The sequence below is a fragment of the Callospermophilus lateralis genome, chromosome 16 (genome assembly GCF_048772815.1).
Source record: "Callospermophilus lateralis isolate mCalLat2 chromosome 16, mCalLat2.hap1, whole genome shotgun sequence".
NCBI lineage: Eukaryota > Metazoa > Chordata > Mammalia > Rodentia > Sciuridae > Callospermophilus > Callospermophilus lateralis.
This window is the reverse complement of record NC_135320.1, coordinates 59,352,223-59,370,914: the sequence shown is the minus strand read 5'-3', so window position 1 is coordinate 59,370,914 and position 18,692 is coordinate 59,352,223. Positions and strand designations below refer to the sequence as shown.

Genomic DNA, 18,692 nt, shown 5'->3' with positions numbered 1-18,692 from the left:
ATTTCTTTTTTTAATAAATTATTTTTTATACCTTTATTTATTTTTATGTGTTGCTGAAGATTGAACTCAGGGCCTTGCATATGCTAGGTGAGAACTCTACCACTGAGCCACAGTTCACTAATTTCTATTGCTGAGTAACATCCTATTATATGACTAACCACAATTTATTCTTATTTCTTTACATAGAAATATATACAAATATTTGATAGTTGCTGGGAATTTAGGTTGTTTGGCTATTGCAAATAAAAATAACAAGAACATTTGTATGCAAGAGTTAGATGGACATGTGCTTTCACTCTTTGGCAAATAGCTAGAAATGGAATGGCTGACCTATATGATAGATGTATGTTTACTGTTTTAATAAGTTGCCAAAAGTGTTTCCAAAGAGACTGTGACAAACTACATTCTGACCAGAGTCTTAATGGCTACTCATGTCTGCAATGCTTGATATGGACAGTCGTATTCATTTTAGTCATTCTAATGTGTGTGCAATAAGTATCTCATTTACATTTTCCTAAAGACTAATTCTGTTTTTTTTCATGTGCTTATTTTCCATCCCTCTATCTTTTTCAGTGTTCCTTCAATTCTTATGTTCATTTTTATTGTTATTTTTTTAGTCATGAGTTTGACAGTTCTCTATGCATTTTGATATAAATTCTTTCTCATATATATGATTTGCAAATATTTCTCCCAGTCTGTGGTTTACATTTTGTTATGTTAACAATGTCTTTCAAAGAATAAAGATTTTTCACTTTCAAGAAATCCAATTTACTAATTTCTTATCTGGCAGATGATAGCTGAGGTCTACTATTGAAGAAATCTGCCTACTCAAGTTGTTAAAGTATCCTCCCAGGAGTTTTATAGCTTTATTGTCTACAATTAAGTCAATAAATCATTTATCTACATATATGTGGCTCTATATCTATATTCTCTAATCTGTTGTATTGATGCATTTATCTATTTTTAACATGTTGTGCTTAATCACTGCAGTTTTATAAGTTTGAAATTAAGTAGTGTGAGGATTCCAACTTTGATCTTTCTAAAGACTTATTCTAAACAATTCTACGTACTCTGGATTTTCAAATAAGTTTTAGAATGAGTTTGGCAATATACACTAAAACGCCTTCAGGGATTTTTAAATCAGGGGGTACAAATTAATACTACTGACACTTCCGACTCAAGAACAGTGTGTTTCTCCCTTTATTTCAGTCTTTTAAAACTTCTGTTCATAGTGTTTTGTAGTTTTCAGTTTTAAACCTTTATATGATTTGTCAAATTTTACCCCCTAAATATTTCATATTTTTTATTTTATTTGAAAAGGCATTGTAGTTTTCAGTTTTCAATTTTTCATCGCCAGTGCACAGAAATAAAGTGATATTGTGTCTTGACCTGGCATCCAGTAACTGCTATAAATTCATTTTTCAGTTATAATAATTTTTGCATAGAGCTCATTGTATTTTCAGTGAAGATCCCACATATACAAATGAAGACAATTTTACTTGTTTGTTTTCAAGCTGGAGGTACTTTATTTCTTTTTGTTGTGTCAGCTAGATTCTCAAGTACAACTTAGAATAGAAGTGGAGAGACCAAACATCCTTTCCCTGTTATGACCTTAAGAAGAAACATTTCAATCTTTCAGCACCATGATTTAACCCTGGGGTTTGATAGATTCCCTTTATCAGGTTAAGGAAGCCCTTTTCTGTTCCACTTTGTTCAGTTTTTTTTTTTTTTTTTTTGGTTTGTTTTATTTTTAAATGGAAACAGATTGTGGATTTTGCCAGATGTGACTCTCTTGAGATGATAATATACATGTTTTTTTCTTTTTAAGAAGTTAATATTACCTTGATTTTTGAATTTTAGGCAAACATTACATTTCTGTCATCCATACAATTTAGTCACAATATATTACTGTTTTTATGTACCATGAATTCAATTTCCTTTTTTCTTTTGCTAATCTTTTAAATTTTAATATGCTAATCTTTTGAAAAATTTCATGAGTTCTAATGACTTGTAAATTTCTTCTAATAGGAGTTAGTAACAGGTTTTAATGTTTAATTGATAAAAAAAAAAAGTTGGGAAGTATTCTCAACCTTGCAATTTTCTGAAAGAGGTTGCGTAGAATTAGAATTTTATGAACCTTAAATGTTTGGTAAACATAACTGGTCAAGTCATCTGGGCCTAGACTTTTCTTTGTGGAAAGGTCTCAGGTACAAATTCAATTTCTTTAACAGATACAGGGGTATTTAAGTTATATCTTTCTTTTTGAATGAATTTCAAGCTTCTGTATTACAAGTAAATTTCTATTTCATTTGAGTTGTCAAATGTACTACTATAAACTTTTAAATAATTTTTCCTTGCAATCCCTTTAATACTTATAGATTCTGTATTAATATTAGCATTTTTTCTGATATTGGTAATTTTCCTCCCCCCCTTTCTCTCTTATTCTGACTATAAGTTTTTTTTAATCAATGTTATTGCTCTCTTCCTTTCCTTCCATAAGATCCATATTGATCTTCTCATAGTGCCAATCAATAGCTTTATTCAAATGTTTCTTTTTTTATTGTTGTTATTCCATTGAATTCTTTTCTTTTATTATTCCCTTTCTTTTACTTAATTTGGGCCCAAGTTACTATACTTTTCTAGTTTGTTAGAAAAAAATTATTAATTTGAGACATTTTTAGTGCTACAAATTTCCCCATGTGTTCTGCTTTTGTTGCTTCCCATTTATTTTGATAAGATATGTTTTCAGTTCAAAATACTTTTCATTTCCATTTGACTTTTTCTTTGATTTCTGGTTATTTAGACGTGTAATTTTTTGTTGAATCCTAAAAAATGTTCTAGAAATTTTCTGTTACTGACTTCTAATCTAATTCTATTATGGTCAAGATACATACTTCAAATATTTTTAAATTTATTGAGACTTGTTTGGGCCAAAATAAGGTCTTAGTAAATGTATGTATGAACATGAAAAGAATGTGTATTCTGCTGTTGTTCTAGGGAGCAGTGTCATCAGATTGTTGTTCTAGGGCGCAATAAGTGACAATCAGGTTAAGTTGGTCAGTAATGTTATCCAAGGCTTCTATAGTATTACTGATTTTTCTATTGGTTCTGTGAACTGAAGTATCAAAATATCTGAATGCAATTGAGATGTGTCTAATTGTTCTTTAGTTTTATCACTGTATTTCTAAAATTGAGGTATAACTCACATAAGTTTAATTTAATTGCACAATTCAGGAATTTTCAGTAAACAGTTGTATAAATCTCACCAGAATCCAATTTTTAAACATTTCCATCACTCCAAATAAATTCCTTATAGCCCTTTTCAGTCACTCCCCCTGCCCACCCCAGTCAGAAACTACTAATTTAATCTATGACTCTATAGATTTGTTATTTCTCTATATGTTGTATAAATGTAATCATACAACATTTAGATTGTGCATCTGGCATATTTCATTAAGCATAGAATTTTTAAGGTCCAACATTATATCACATACAAGTACTTTCTTCCTTGTTATGTATAGTAATCTGTTGTATGTCTATACCACATTTTATTTATCTATGCACCAGGTGATGAATATTTAGATTATTCCCACTTTTTGATCATTATAAATGCTGCTACAAATATTCATGTCCAAGTTTTTAAGTGAACATTTATTTTCATTTCTCTTGTGTATATTTCTAGAAGTGAATTGTTGGGTTATACGGTAAAATTTACTTTAAATATTTTTTAACAAACTACCAAACTACTTTGCAAAGTGGCTATAGCATTTCACACTTCAATAAGCAAATATATGAAGGTGTCAATCTCCACATTTTTGCCCATATTTGTCACTATCTTTATTACATTTATTCTAGAGTGCATGTGAAGCAATATATCATTGTGATTATTATTTGCATTTCACTAATAACTTTGTTGCTGACCACATTTTCATGTCTGTATTTGACATTGGTATATTTTCTTCTTTAAAAATGGCTATCAAATTTTTGCCCACTTTTAATTGCATTATTTATCACTTGTTTTTCAGTTTTAAGGGTCCATTAAATATTCTCAATGTCAGTCTTTTGTCAAACACACAATTTTCAAGTATTTTCTTTTAGCCTGATGCTTGTATATTTGGATTCTCACTAGTGTCTTGGAAACTCAAATGACAATCTCTGTCTTTTAATTGGGATATTCTGACTATTTAATCTGGTCATTGACTTGGTTAGTTTATATCAACTTGCTATTTATCCCATCTGTTTTGGGCTCGCTTTTACTATTTTTCTGTCTTCAGTCTTTTTTTAAAGTTCCATTTATCTTTTCTATTGTCTAATAAATTATAATATTTTGTTTTGTTGTTTTACAGTTTTACATCTTTAACTGATTTCAACTCCTTTCAAGTGACATCATATTACACATGCTATAATTTAAAAACAATATAATCCCACACTTTCATTTTTCCTTTCTCAACCTTTCATTATTATTGTCATATACTTTACTTTTATATAAGTTGCAAATTATTATGCTACATTGCCATTAGTTTTGTTTTTGTTGTTATTGTTGTTTTTTATGTTTTTGGTGTTTTTTGTTTGTTTGTTTGTTTTGTTTTTAGGACTGGGCATTGAACCCAAAGGTGCTTAACCACTGAGCAACGTCCCCAGTCCTTTGATATTTTAGAGACAAGGTCTAGCTGAGTTGCTAATTGCCTGGCTAATCTGCTGAGGCTGGCTTTGAACTAGCAATTCTCCTGTCTCAGCCTCAGGAATTGCTGGTATTACAGGTGTGTCCCACTCCACCTGGCCTACATTGCCATTAGTCTTGATTAAACAATCGGTTATATTTAAAGGTATATATATATATATATATATATATATATATATATATATATATATACATACACACACACAAACACACACACATATACAAATCTTACATATTTATCAATGCAGTTAGCATTTCTGTTTACTCATTCCTGTGCACAACTATATATTCTATATTTCCATCTGGTCTCAATATTCTATCTGAAGGACTTGTTTTAACACTTGTTATAGTACCTCTTTCCTGGATGAGTTCATTGAGGACTCCTAAGTCTGAAACAAACTATTTAGACTGTGCTTTGAAATGGTATAGAATACTAGATTGATTTTATTTTCTTCTTTGAGTTCTTGCACTAAAGTGAAAACAAATTTGCAATCATCCTTATTTTTGATCCTCAGTTATGTACTGAGTTGTTTTGTTTTGTTTTTTTCACTCTGAATCCTTATAAAATTTTCTTTTTACCCTTTCTTTTAAGGCATTTAATTCTGATGTGCCTTCTCTGGTCCTATTGAGGTTTCTTGTGCTTGGAATTCACTGAGCTTCCTAGCTATATGGGTTTATGTTTTTCATCAAATTTGACATTTTTTCAATCATCTCTTTTTATCTTCTCCTTTATTTCTCACAGAGAATTAAATTATCTTTACATTAGGCAGCTTCAAGTTTTCCATAGGTCATAGATGTTCTATAATTTTTTATATTCACTCTTTTAATTTACAGGTCATTTTGAATTGTTTTTATTGCTGTATCTTCAAGTTCATTAATTTTTTTGTTTTTAAACTGTTTATTGTTATTAATCCTAATAAGCATATTTTATTTCAAACATTGTAGTTTTCATTTCTTAGATGTTTGATTTGGGTCCGTTTACATTTTCCACATGTCTAATTAACATTTTAAAAATTGGAATACATTTCTAGGAACTTTTTAGTATCCTTGTCTACTACCTGTAATATCTATGCCACTTCTTCTTTAGTTCTGATGACTATACCACATTTTAGTAGTAATGTCTATACCGATTAAAGTGGCAGGTTAGGACAATTTTAGGATTTAACTTATTTCTTTCCCTTTTCTTAGCAATTACTATCCTTAATTGTTTGATGTTCAGGGTTTTTCAAAGAGATATTTCATGTATTATGTCCATTTTTGCTATTGTTAACGCAAGATAGATCCATCTTACTGTAAATAATAGGGTTCTTTCATAGATTTGAAACTTTAGTATTCTACTCCTACAGCTTCTTATAATTACTTCCTAATCTTTTGAAGAAGATCATCTTTTTAAAATATGGAAGTTAAAATTAAACATTTTAATGTTTACCCTAACAAACATATTTAAAATTATCAAAACCAAGGAAAGTCCACTGATTAGTTAAAAATTTTACAATCAATATATAATATACTGGCATATGCTCTATAAATGTGTAAAAAATTTCATGATACATTATTGTAATAACACTAAGGTTATTCAGTTTTTCTTGGAATAAAAGGCAAAATTGCTAAAATAATGGAAACTACAGCCACCATGGTAGTTTTAATGGCTTTAATTCAATGTTAACATTTGTAACACCAGTGCCCCATAAGTAAAAAAACGTTATAAATTCTACTCACTTATATAAATTTTTGAAACAGTATATACTAAAATGTACTTAAATGACAAATGAAACTATATTAAAGGAGACAAATTAAACACAGTGAAATTAATAACCATATTTCAATAAATGGTCTTTAATATCAAAATAATAAAGGTGTAAGCATGAAGATACTGGAAAATTTCTACAACAGAAAAAGGAAGTTACCGACACACTGATTAGGAAATTAACACACTGGTTAGGAACACAGTAGCCAAACAAAGCATAAAACAAAAAAACCAATTAAACTCCGCATATGGATACATGCATTAAACACTGGACATGCTAAAAATTTACCTGAATTATATGAACATAAGGCTTTACCTGAAAAAAAAATGGTAAGGTAATGTCAAAAGTACATTTTGAAACCTTTACATGTAATAGGGTTGTTGAAATCTAATTTCTACTTTATAGTACAGACTACATAGTTTACCATTCTTATGTTCAAAATATAAAAAAAATTTCTGAACAAAATAAAATAAAAATACAATAGATCTGAATCAGAAAAAAATCAAATTATAAATTATGTTATTAGAAAGCTTGACCAAATTCAAAGAATTACAAGCTAAAAGATAGAAATTAGTAAGTCAAGGTACAAAAAAAATAAAAAATTAATAATAAACTGCCCTACTTATATTAATGATTATGAGTTCTATGTTATAACTCATGATTATTTATATAATCTGAAATCCAAGAAATAATTGTTAGAAATTTAGCATGAAAAAAAATACTGTTCATATTGGAATTCCTGATTTCTATTTAAAAATTGAATTTCCTTTAGGGAAAGACAACTTTCAAAATTTATAAGGGAAAGGGTATTTTAGTCTTTTATGACAAGTTCAGAGGATACAACTTGTTTTTTACTATATATAAAGAACCAAATTTATAAAGGCAGCAAAGTATTAATAAATTGTTTTCATATTGAATGATGAATAAATTGTCATCTGAATACATATTAGAAATTTAAGGAGCTTATAAACTAGTATGTCATAAAAACAACAAAGTAGGTAAAAGATGCCATAATACCTGAAAAATGCAAAGGTTTATCCTGACATATTTAAGTTGTTAGTAAAATGATAATCACAAAAGAATAAAAAAATATATATTCACAAGTTATTAAAGAAGCTATTTTCTAATGTTCAATTAAAAGTTTTTAAATTAAGCATAAGATTTTGAACCTTGTTTAACAAATGGAGAAGAAGTAACTTTGGCATAATTTCACAGCAGTGATCTGTTCCCATAGTAATCTACATAGAAGTTGAATTACACAGTATTTTAAAGAAAAGAAAGAACTTTACTCTGGACATACTATTGAAAGTATAATGGGAATAACATAGGCTGTAAGTATAAATGACATTTCTTAAAGACAGAATTATAAAGTTACAGAAAATAGAACAGAAAAAATATAGTAGATGTGAGCATAACTACTCTACCATTATAACTACTCTACCATTTAACTAGGACATGTTTTTATTAACTAAGGATTAATTAAACAGATTAGATGAAATTAGGATTAAGCAACCCAAATGACAACAAAGCAAAAATCATCAGGCTTGACCAATACTTCCTTTCACCCTGCCAAATATCAAACTTAAATTTATATTTAAAATATATTTAATATATTCATCTACATATTTTTAATATCTATTAATATTTTCTGAGTATTCTTCTGTTGCTTTCATAAAGAATTTGATTATATACTCATTTCTGTTTCTCTAGCCCTTTAACACTTAAATGTAAAACATTTAAATTGTGTTTAAATAATCTTCCTAAATAAGCAAAAGAGAGCATGAAATCATATAAGGAAAAACAATTTGTACAACCAATACTATGCACATGTAAGCAGTTGATACAACCAAACTGAAATATAAAGAGGTGATCACAAAGTGTGTAGCCAAAAATTGTAGATAAAAATGCCATAGAACTGTATTAATAGTTAATAAATAAAAGTCTATTGAAAAATAGATTTAGCAGGCACAAATGGTGTGACTCGACTTGTGTACAACCAAAGACGAGAAAAATTATGATCTGTATGTGTACTGTGAGTTGAAATGCATTCTGCTGTCATGTATAACAAATTAGAATAAATAAATAAATAAGTAAATAAATAAATAAATAAATGATGGGTTTGATGGCTACAGTGTATATAATTTTAAATCGTAACAATAAATTGTTATATAATCAAGTAATTTCCCAAAACATTGAACATAATTATAAATCTACAGTATTGTCTATTAAAATAGTATAGTATTTTATAAGTGGAAACAATGCTTTCTCAAAAAAATTTTTAGGATTTCAGTAGTTTGTAGACACCTTCGTAGCATGTTAAATGTCATTTTCCTAAAATATTTAGGATGATGGCATTTACAGTCATATTAATTTGCCCACATACTCAAACATGTTAATATAACATGATATAAGTTTCAACAGTTCATGTTTTCACTGTCAGTAATTTAGACCATTTTAATTAGTTTGATATCAGGAGTCAAAATATTATATTATTTCTTAAAATCATAGATAGCAACACTAAATCAATACATAATAAAAGCATAAAAGATGCTCACCTTTTTAAACTATAGCTCTTTCCCTGAAATTACTGGAAATTACCTACTTTGTCATTTATAAAAGAGGGTGGATATGGGTGTTTTCTGTCAAGAATATAATTCTATCATCTTTATAAAATTAAAACTTTTGCTCATTATTTAAAATTTACAACTACAAAAATGAGAATAAAATATCAGATGTCAGAACGTTTCAAGTTATTGAAGTTATTTTTCTTGCAGAAATTTTAATAATAAAAACTAAAAATATAGACTAGATACATGTGTATGGTGTAGCAGATATTCTAAATTATATACATAAACTATATATAATCTATATTCAGGTTGTGATGCTGAAAAGTGTTGAAAAGGAATTTTGATGAGAGGTGATAGTAATTATATATATATATATGAAGATATATATAGTGATACTGCCTAGTTAGAGACTATTACCTTCATATTCTGCTGAAAACCTACAATCTAAAAGCAAGCAGACAAAGAGAACAAAGCTACCCCCAACCCCCTAAATTTTTCCATTGCAGATCACTGCCTTAACTAACATTTACTGTATTTAATTGTTCTCTAATTCTAATAAACAAGGTAGGCAGTTTTTAATACAGTAAATAAAGGAACCCCTCTACCCCACAAAGCACATTTTTTTTCAGATTGCAACACATTTAAAAGAGATAATAAATAAGATGTTACTGTACAATTTCTTTCATATCTCTTCTCTCAGATTTATTTTAAGATGGTAAATCTCCTAATCCTTGACACTCAATGTTCTGCAATAAATCTCACCATACTAATTAAAATTATTTGTATTCTCACAAATTTACTACTTTTCTCATCACAATGTAGTGCATTTCTACTATTTCAAGTCCAGTTTAAATGCTCATCACAGCTTCCACCTCTAAATTACTTCAGCATTCCAAACAAACTTTTAATTTTTATATCTCTCCTTCCCACAATATATAAAACTTATAAAAGTCAAAAAACAAGTATGCCATGATCATGCACTGAGGTATATTTATGTTTTATTATCCTTGTATTTTCCCCTCCAACATTTTAAAGGGTATAATGAGCTTTGTGCTTCTTTGAATTAAGGAGTCCATGTTTCAGTTACTTTACTCTCCAAACTCCAAATTTATTAAGCAGATTATATGAGGGGAGAATGAGATTATGTTTGAGAGGAAGGAGGAGAGAATGAGATTATTCTAGAGGGATATAAAGAAGGCAGCACTGTTAAAGTTCAAAATTTTCCCAGCATTAGCAAGGAAACAATGGTCAGAGAATCCTGGAATTAAAATAAATTCCATATTGAGAAACTTTCCAACCAGAGACAAGCAATGGTTAAGATTCAGATTGCAGTACCAGAGCAGCAGCTCATTGATGTGGCTAGACATTCTGGATATTAATACTGAAGCAGTCAGATTTCGCAGAAAGTCCTATTCCTAGACTTGATTTTAAGTAACCATTTGTCAGGAGCAGTAACTTGAATTATGGCCTTTAACTGTTCTGTGACAGGAGCACACCTGTGCTGGGAACTCTTGGTACAAGGCAACAGTTGAGATAGCCCAGTTGTTATGATAATGCCCTTCTCAAAAGGAGGTTCTGTGACTACCACAGAGCAATCAGTCTTAACCTAAGCTCAGATACAAGCTGCCAGTAGTAGACAATTATAAGAGGAAGCTAATAATTATAATTGGGCCGCTGGTCTTGGATCTTAGTCCTATGTGCTTTGAAGAAACTTTCTCACAGAAAACCCCTTTGATGTTAAAATTTACATAATAAACATGCTGAGCTAGCTCTGGGTCATTATATCGCCATCAGGGTGAAATGTTCCACCTGGTCTCAGCTTTCTCACTATGTGTGTTTGTCTTTTCTAATCCCCCATCACCCATCCCTCGGCCAGTTTTCTGAATTAATGGTCATGCAGGTTGCAGTAACCACTGTATACTGGGACTTGTCAGTGAGGATCAATAAGGATTTAAAATTAGTGGACCTTTTTTTCTATTTTTCCTTTTTATTGGTTTCCAATTCTTTCTATTGAGAAGTGAGAGTAAGTAAAGAAAAGGAATAATGACAGATATTTGTTAACCTGGAGACAAAGATACCTCAGAATCACATTAAATATAATTATTGAAAATAAAGTGCAAAACAAAAAATAAAGTGCATTTTACATTCAAGTTTGTAAACAGGAGTATGTCTGCTACCAAAGTATAATATATCAATTACAAAATCAATCACCATAAACATAAAATTTAAATATTAGTTGTTGTAATTGAAACAATGGGGATGTCAAAAGAAATCATGGAAGGAGGATAAAAAGATAAGTTAAAAACAAATAATACTATGCAACATATTAAGGCAAACTTATAAGAACTGCATTAAATGTAGACACATGAATTAACAGTAAGTCTTGTAGGATTAAAAAAAAAATAAAAAAAAAAATAAAAAAATAAAAAACCTTTAGGGGCTGCAGGCACAGCTCAGTGGTAAAGTAATTGGTTAGCATGCATGAAGCCCTAGGTTAAATCCTCAACACCATAAAAAGAAAGGAAGGAAGGAGGAAAGGAAACCAACTTTACAACACTTTGAGACCACCTTTTTTTTTTTTTGCAATGGGCTTGGTGGGTGGGGTGGGATAGAGTACTGGGAATTGAACTCAGCAGCATTTCCCACTGAGTTACATTCCCAGTCCTTTTTATTTTTTTTACATTGAGATGGGATCTTACTAAGTTGCATAGGATCTCTCTCACTTGCTCAGGCTGGCTTCAAACTAGCAACTCTCCTGCCTCAGCCTACCAAGTCACTAGGATTGCAGGCATGCACCACCATGCTTGGCCAGAAGACTTAAATATAAGGACTCAGACAGGTGGAAATCAAAAAAATTACAAATGTTATACCATGCAAAAATAATGAAAATAAAAGCAACCGTATTAATAGCAACATAAATCAAAGAAGGCCTTAAGGCAAAAATATTCCTAGATATAGAGAAATATTCTTTAAGGATAATTATCAGTCTGCTAGGAAAAATATAACAGTTCTAGATTTATATGCACCTAATAACTTCAAAGTACATACAGCAAAGAGTGATAAAGCTAAAAGAAACTAAAATATTCCACAATCCAGAGGAAAATTTCAACATATATCTCTCAACAACTGATGAAATAATCAGACAAAAGTTAGCAAAAGTGGAAACTTTGAAGAATGAAATTAATAAAGTTGACTTACTTGACATACAAGAAGATGTATGTCAAAATTATGTCAAAATAAATATTATTTTAAAGAATATTTACCAAAATTGATCATATTACTATATAAAGAAAAAATAGCTATTCTAAAATTTCTTAATTGTTCAGAGTCCATTCAGAAGTAGAATGATTCTAGGTATCTATCAGAGAATAGAAATTTAATAATGAACTCTGAAATATCACACAGGTTAACAAAAACACCAGATTAAAAATTATCTAAATTTCCTTCTAAAGGAATGTAAAAAGTAAACAAATTAATATTAAAGAAAGTAGAGAGAAACAATAAAAAGACGCATTGATAGAAGGAAAAACATAAAACCAGAAAGTTAATGAAACAAAAAGTTGAATTTAAAAAGACAATAAAATTGATAGATGATTAGTGAGGCAGAATTATGGGGTGGGGAGGGAAAGAAACAACTTATTAATATTATGGAAAACAAGATACAAATAAACATCCAAAAGATATTAACTAGATAGAACATTATAATTAACAATTTTATGCAAATGAAATGAAAATATTAGGAGAAATTTTCAAATTTCAAGAAAAACACAACTAAGTTTAACAACAGAAGACCCCCATTTTGAATAGTTCTAAATCTGGTAGAGAAATAAAATTCTACTATAAGACCTATACACAAGATAGTACTAGCCCTGATTACTTTAGTAGTGAATACTTCACAACACTTAAAGAAGAATTAACATTGGTAAGGTACAAATTCTTCTACACAAATAAAAAAATGAGAGAATATTTCCAAACATTTTGAGTCCAGCATGACATTTATACCAAAGTACTTCAAGAAAATAAAAGGTATTGAATAGAGAAAAGGAGGAGAATTCACTCTTTTAATTAATGTTATAATAAGGGCCAATGAGGATATTACCAAAAATCGTGGGGGGTGGGGGATAAAAGACAATCTTTCTCTTCTGTGTGAATATAGATGTAAAAATTCTATAAAATCAACAAAATGATTATAAAGGTACAAAATGGGCAATGCATCTTGAGCTAGCTAAGTTTATTCCAGGAATTCAAGGTTGTCTTTACATTTGAAAAACAGTGTAATTTACCACACTAATAGAATGAAAAAGAAATGTCATGTGATAATATATATACATGTAAAAAAAGATTAAAAAATTCAACATCCACTCAAGATTAAAAACTATTATCAACCTAAGGATAAAATAGACTTTCTTGATTCTCTTGGAGTAACACAAAAATCTTAAAGCAAGCATTACTATAATGGGGAAATATTTAAAAGTGTTACCAGTATATGGAGAACAAAAGATGCTAACCTCTACTTAACAATGTAACTTTTATGTAAGATTTTATTACAGAAATTAACCTGCTATATTTGTTTTTGTTTCTCCCTCTGCAGATCACAATTTAGACAAGGCTTGGAGGATTCTTTTTGTTCTAATTTAGGTCTTTAAAATTTGGGAGGCTTGTAGGTCCTTCCTTCCTGGATTTGCATCTCAATGCCAGCAGCTCTGAATTCTTATTTCTGTTTCCTCAGCCTTATATAAGACTGAGGCTTTTTACTTGACCCATATATCTTCTCCACTGAATCAAAAAAGGGAATATCCTCAGGAAAAAGCTAGTTTGTTTTTTCAAGGGTCATATCACTAATTTCTGCCTGTACTTGTTTTTTTTTTCTAGTATCTAAATAGCTTTTTGAAATTGAAATGTTTTAGGCAATTAATAATTATTACTAGGAGGAGAATTAGTTGGAATATGAGTTACGTGACCATCCTTAGAAGCAAACTATATTTTAAAGTAAACTTTTTACATATATATATATATATATATATATATATATATATATATATAGCATGCATACAAAACCATGTATAAGTCACACACACACACACACACACACACACACACACACACCCCTGAGTGAATTTTTATAGTGTAACACTATGTAACTAGCACTCAAATCAAGAAATAGAAAACTACTAGCATTCTACCAGCCTACCTCTTAGAAAATTCAAGTAATCATTCCCCTTGACAAGGTAACAGCAATCTCCTGGTTTCAAATTTTATAGAATAGTTTTCCTTGTTTTTAAACTTCTTATAAATGAAAAACACATGTATGAATTTTATAGAAATGAAATTACACACGATGTGTAATTTTCATATCTGGCTTTTTTTCTTCTAGCATGTTTATGCACTGTATCAGTATTGTTATATATATATACCAGTTAATTTATTTTGTTGCTATAAAGTATTCCTTTCTATTAATATACAGCAATCTATGCATTCTACAGTTGATGGAAAGTTTATGGCAGGTTTGGCTATTCCTAAGATTGCAGTTATGGATGTTCTCATACATGGTTTTTCATAATATGTGTTTCTTTTTTTATTTTTTTCCTACAAATATACCAAGTAGTAGAATAGATAGATAATAGACCATGCTATATTCAATTACAGTAGACATTGCTAGACAGTTTCCCAGTTTATATCAATGTATATTTCCTATAGCATCCATTGAAGGTTCAAATTTCTCCAAATTTTTTATTTATATTTGGTATCTTCATTGCTTTTCATCATCATCATCACCATTCAAGTGGGTGTAGTGTATTCTTTCATTGTGCATCATTGCATTACTCTAGAAACCTTTTCTAAGATTAACTGACCATTTACATATATTCTTTCATGAAGTGCTTGGTCAAATTTATTGCCCATTTTTCTTGACATGTCTCTGTTTTTTTGTTTCATTTTGGAGGGTGGAGCATGAGAGTAATGGAGGAACTTTAGATAGGGAAAAGGGGAGGGAGGGTTATGGGGGTAAAAAGATGGTGGAGTGAGATGGACATCATTACCCTAACTACATGTAAAAGACACAAATGGTGTGAAGAATAATTAAATTAATTGCAGGAAAATCCACGACACATACAGTAACCTAGAAAATATCTCATGTTTTCTTACATCCACTATTCCCAAATGACTAGGGAGAAAAAAATTAATACTTTCTTTTAAGAGTTTCAGGTATTGACAGTTCTCAAACCTACTAATTATTGCTATCATAAGTGGAGTAGGTGAAAAAAAAAAAAGGCCAGTCCTATAAGAAAGGATAGTGATGGTTAGCATGAGTAGCCTAGAAACTAAAACTATAAGAACTAGTACATAATAGCTTATACTTGTTATGTTCAACCCATTATTCTACAGGGTGTTTTAGAAAGACTGAATTGAAAAGATGATTGTGGCCACAAAAAATAAAATTAGTTTCACAAAATCTGTTACATTTTTATAATTATTCCAATCAACGGTTTTGTAAGGGAACTTACAAATATGGGTCAATGGTATTTACTGTATGGGGAGGCTGAAAGTGAGTAGGGTAGCGCCATTATTCAATTAATACCATTCAAGTGTATGAGATTACATTTAGTAAAAATAAAACTCCAATCAACAGATTACTTTTAAAGAAGCAAAATATTTCTTTAGGTGTTGCTGTGACTAACTAAATATTCCATAAGACCAATCTTCTGCTCTTAATTCTATACTTATCATTATACACATAATTTAGCCCCTCCATTCACCAGGAAGGTTTAATCCATTATACACAATAGTTAATTGTTATGGTGCCAGGTACCTTGCCATAATTAATAAATGACACAGCATTTGTGCTAATAAATGGACATTTCTGAATTTTAGTTAATGTCAATTGGTGTTTCAGTATTGGATAAAAAATGTTGCTAAATCAGATTCTGTGAAAAGTAAACTACTCCATGAATACTATCCAAATCAGCAATTATCTACCTTATCTTTCAATAATAGATTCATTAGAATCTATTATTGTGAGTGCAAAGAGCCAAAAATGTCACTTTTCAATACAGAAAAATTTTCTGAGGTTATGTTAAACTTCTCTGGACTGATGCAATTATATTAGTCAGACTATATATAACCCAAGGTAAAATCTAAACACTAATAATCATAACAAGAATAATGACAATAATATCAATTTATGTTCCTGAAATTAATTCATTCTTCTAAGCACCTGGTAAGGTAGATATTATTATTTCCATTTATAACTGAGGAAGCTGAGGCATAGAGAGATCATCTGCCTCAAGTTATTCAACTCAAAAGTTTGAGAATCAAATTTTAAACTCAGCCTGAAATTAAAGTTCATAATTTCAAACAGTATGCTATACCTACTACCGAAGATAGGCATAAAATACTTGGGACAATGAAAGTGAAAATCATTAATTTGAGTATATACAGATACACAAACAAACTCTATTAGCTATACCATTCCTATATTTAAGATTCTAAGAATAAGGATTTAAACATAACTATGCTTATTTAGGGACACAGCATCCAAAATAGAACGATTAAGCCCTTAAATACTGTGTTGAGTAAAAGCTATAGGTATAACCTTATGTTAGTGTCTCAAATAATTGAAAAGCTTTAAGAATAGCTATGAAAACACTAACAGACACTTCTTAATACCCATAACTAGAACTCTAAATTCAGTCAGAAATATGCTCAAGATTAGAAAAAGTCAATGAAAGTACACATTTTGCTGAAAACTTACTTTGCAACCTCCGCGTTGGGCTCTCTCCATGGAGTTGTCTTCGTGGCATATAGGGAGAAGGGTGGGGAAGTGGCAATGAAGAGACATCATGGGTCTGAAGTTTGTACCAATGTGGTTCATCATCTAATAATGCTGTTTCTAATTCAATTAAAATCTAAAATTCCAAGAGACAAAGGACTGTTATAATATGCCAATAGTAAGGAAATTCTCTTAAGTGGTCTTTTAACTTTTATAATAATTATAATAGTAATACTGTTAAATCAAAAACAAAATCATTTATATGGCATTTTCCAGTAAATAGATGGAAATGGAGAATATCATGCTAAGTGGAATAATCCAGGCTGAGAACATAAAGGGTCAAATGTTCTCTCATATGTGAAACTAAAACAAAATAAAGAAGCAGGGATCAGATATCATAAGGATATAGGGAAGATCAGTGGAAATCAAGAAAGAGAGAAGAGGGACAAGAAAGGAAAGGTAAGGCAGAATAAATTTGACAAAATTAAGTTATGTGCACACAAAATATGCCACAGGGAATTTCACCTATAGTAGTGTGAATAGCACCAATCAAGGTTGGAAAAAATGGAGGATCAGTAGAGTGAAGGTAGGAAGGAGAGGGTGGCAGGAACAGTAACTACAATGGAGTGGGTCATACCATGCATGTATGATTTTCTCATGATGAACTCAGCTACTACGTATAATTATAATGCAAGAAAGTAAATAACAAGGTAATATAGATGTTTCAAAATTATCAATATATTTTGATAATAACTAAGATAATTCTTTCTAACTTCTTAGTGATTTAATAGTTTTAAATATCTAAAATATTTATTTCATAGACCCTTGACTACCCAAATGTTAGAGGCTATTAAATTTGCCACGACATAAATAATACAATTTACTTTTAAAATGTCTGCAATAATAACGTATGAGCACATTATTTTCTAATTTAAAAAGCTTTCTTTTTTATCATCACTAGTATAACCTCACTAGAATTCATAAATGAGGAGAGAAAAATAAATTTCAAGAACCTGTGTATTAAGAACCATGCTTTATTTTATATATCTTAATTGTCAGAAAAAAAAATCTACAATTTGATCTTACAGACCAGAATACCAAGACCTAAGAAAGATTAAAAGAACTTGTCTAAGATCACAGCAGCCCATAAGTGAAAAAGGCAAAATGCATTCATCTGTCTTACTCAAAACTCTGTGTACACAGTACCATCACGCTAAGGATTAAAGTAACATTAAATATCACACTATACCTCATAAAAAAAGTACAATTATCACCTGTCAATTGAAAAAAAAAACAGAAAAGGAAAAAAAGCAAGGAGCTGTTAATGGAAACCATATTATAATATGAATGTTTTTTAAATTGCAAAAGAAATCAGAATGTAGATATAAATTACTGTTTTAGAGTGTTACATAATTTTGAGTGTTTGCACTTGTGTTAGTCAGACCTGCAACATAAAAATAAATTGCTGAATTATTTAGCTATAGGAATAAAGAGCAAAATGAGCAAGTTATTATTTCATGCTGTCCAAACTTTCCCTAATTATTTTTAGAATTGCATGTAGTATGTTCCAAATGTTTACACGCAGAGACACAAACAACATATTTATTTAATCCTCATATAAACCTTAGTTTGCCCAGTTTGCAGTATTATTTCCACTTGGCTAAAGAGAAAATTGAAGCACAGCTAGGTTAAATAACTTGCTCAAGCATGCAAGGCCAGGAAGTGGCAGTGCCAAGTATGTAGACTTAGGCAGCTCGCTTCAGAATTTCCGCTCAGAACTGTATTACCTTTCTTCCCAAATTGGTTTACTTTGGTTTCTTAGCTAACAACATTCATTTCTATATTTCTGTTGACTATTGTTTTTCCAAAGAGATTACCAATTAATTTACTCAGAAAAACCAAACACTGGAAAAGGCTGGAAAGTAGAT

General features: G+C 30.0%; 1 protein-coding gene across 37 annotated transcripts in view; it reads right to left on the bottom strand.

The window, feature by feature from the left end:
- Positions 1–18,692, bottom strand: part of Rims2 (regulating synaptic membrane exocytosis 2) — a 551,056-nt gene that overhangs the window by 216,732 nt on the left and 315,632 nt on the right. For all 37 annotated transcript variants that reach the window (XM_076836166.2, XM_076836176.2, XM_076836171.2 and 34 more), the window contains one exon: positions 16,747–16,900. In XM_076836166.2, coding sequence (XP_076692281.2) covers positions 16,747–16,900 — 154 coding nt within the window. The remainder of the gene's footprint in view (positions 1–16,746; positions 16,901–18,692) is intronic.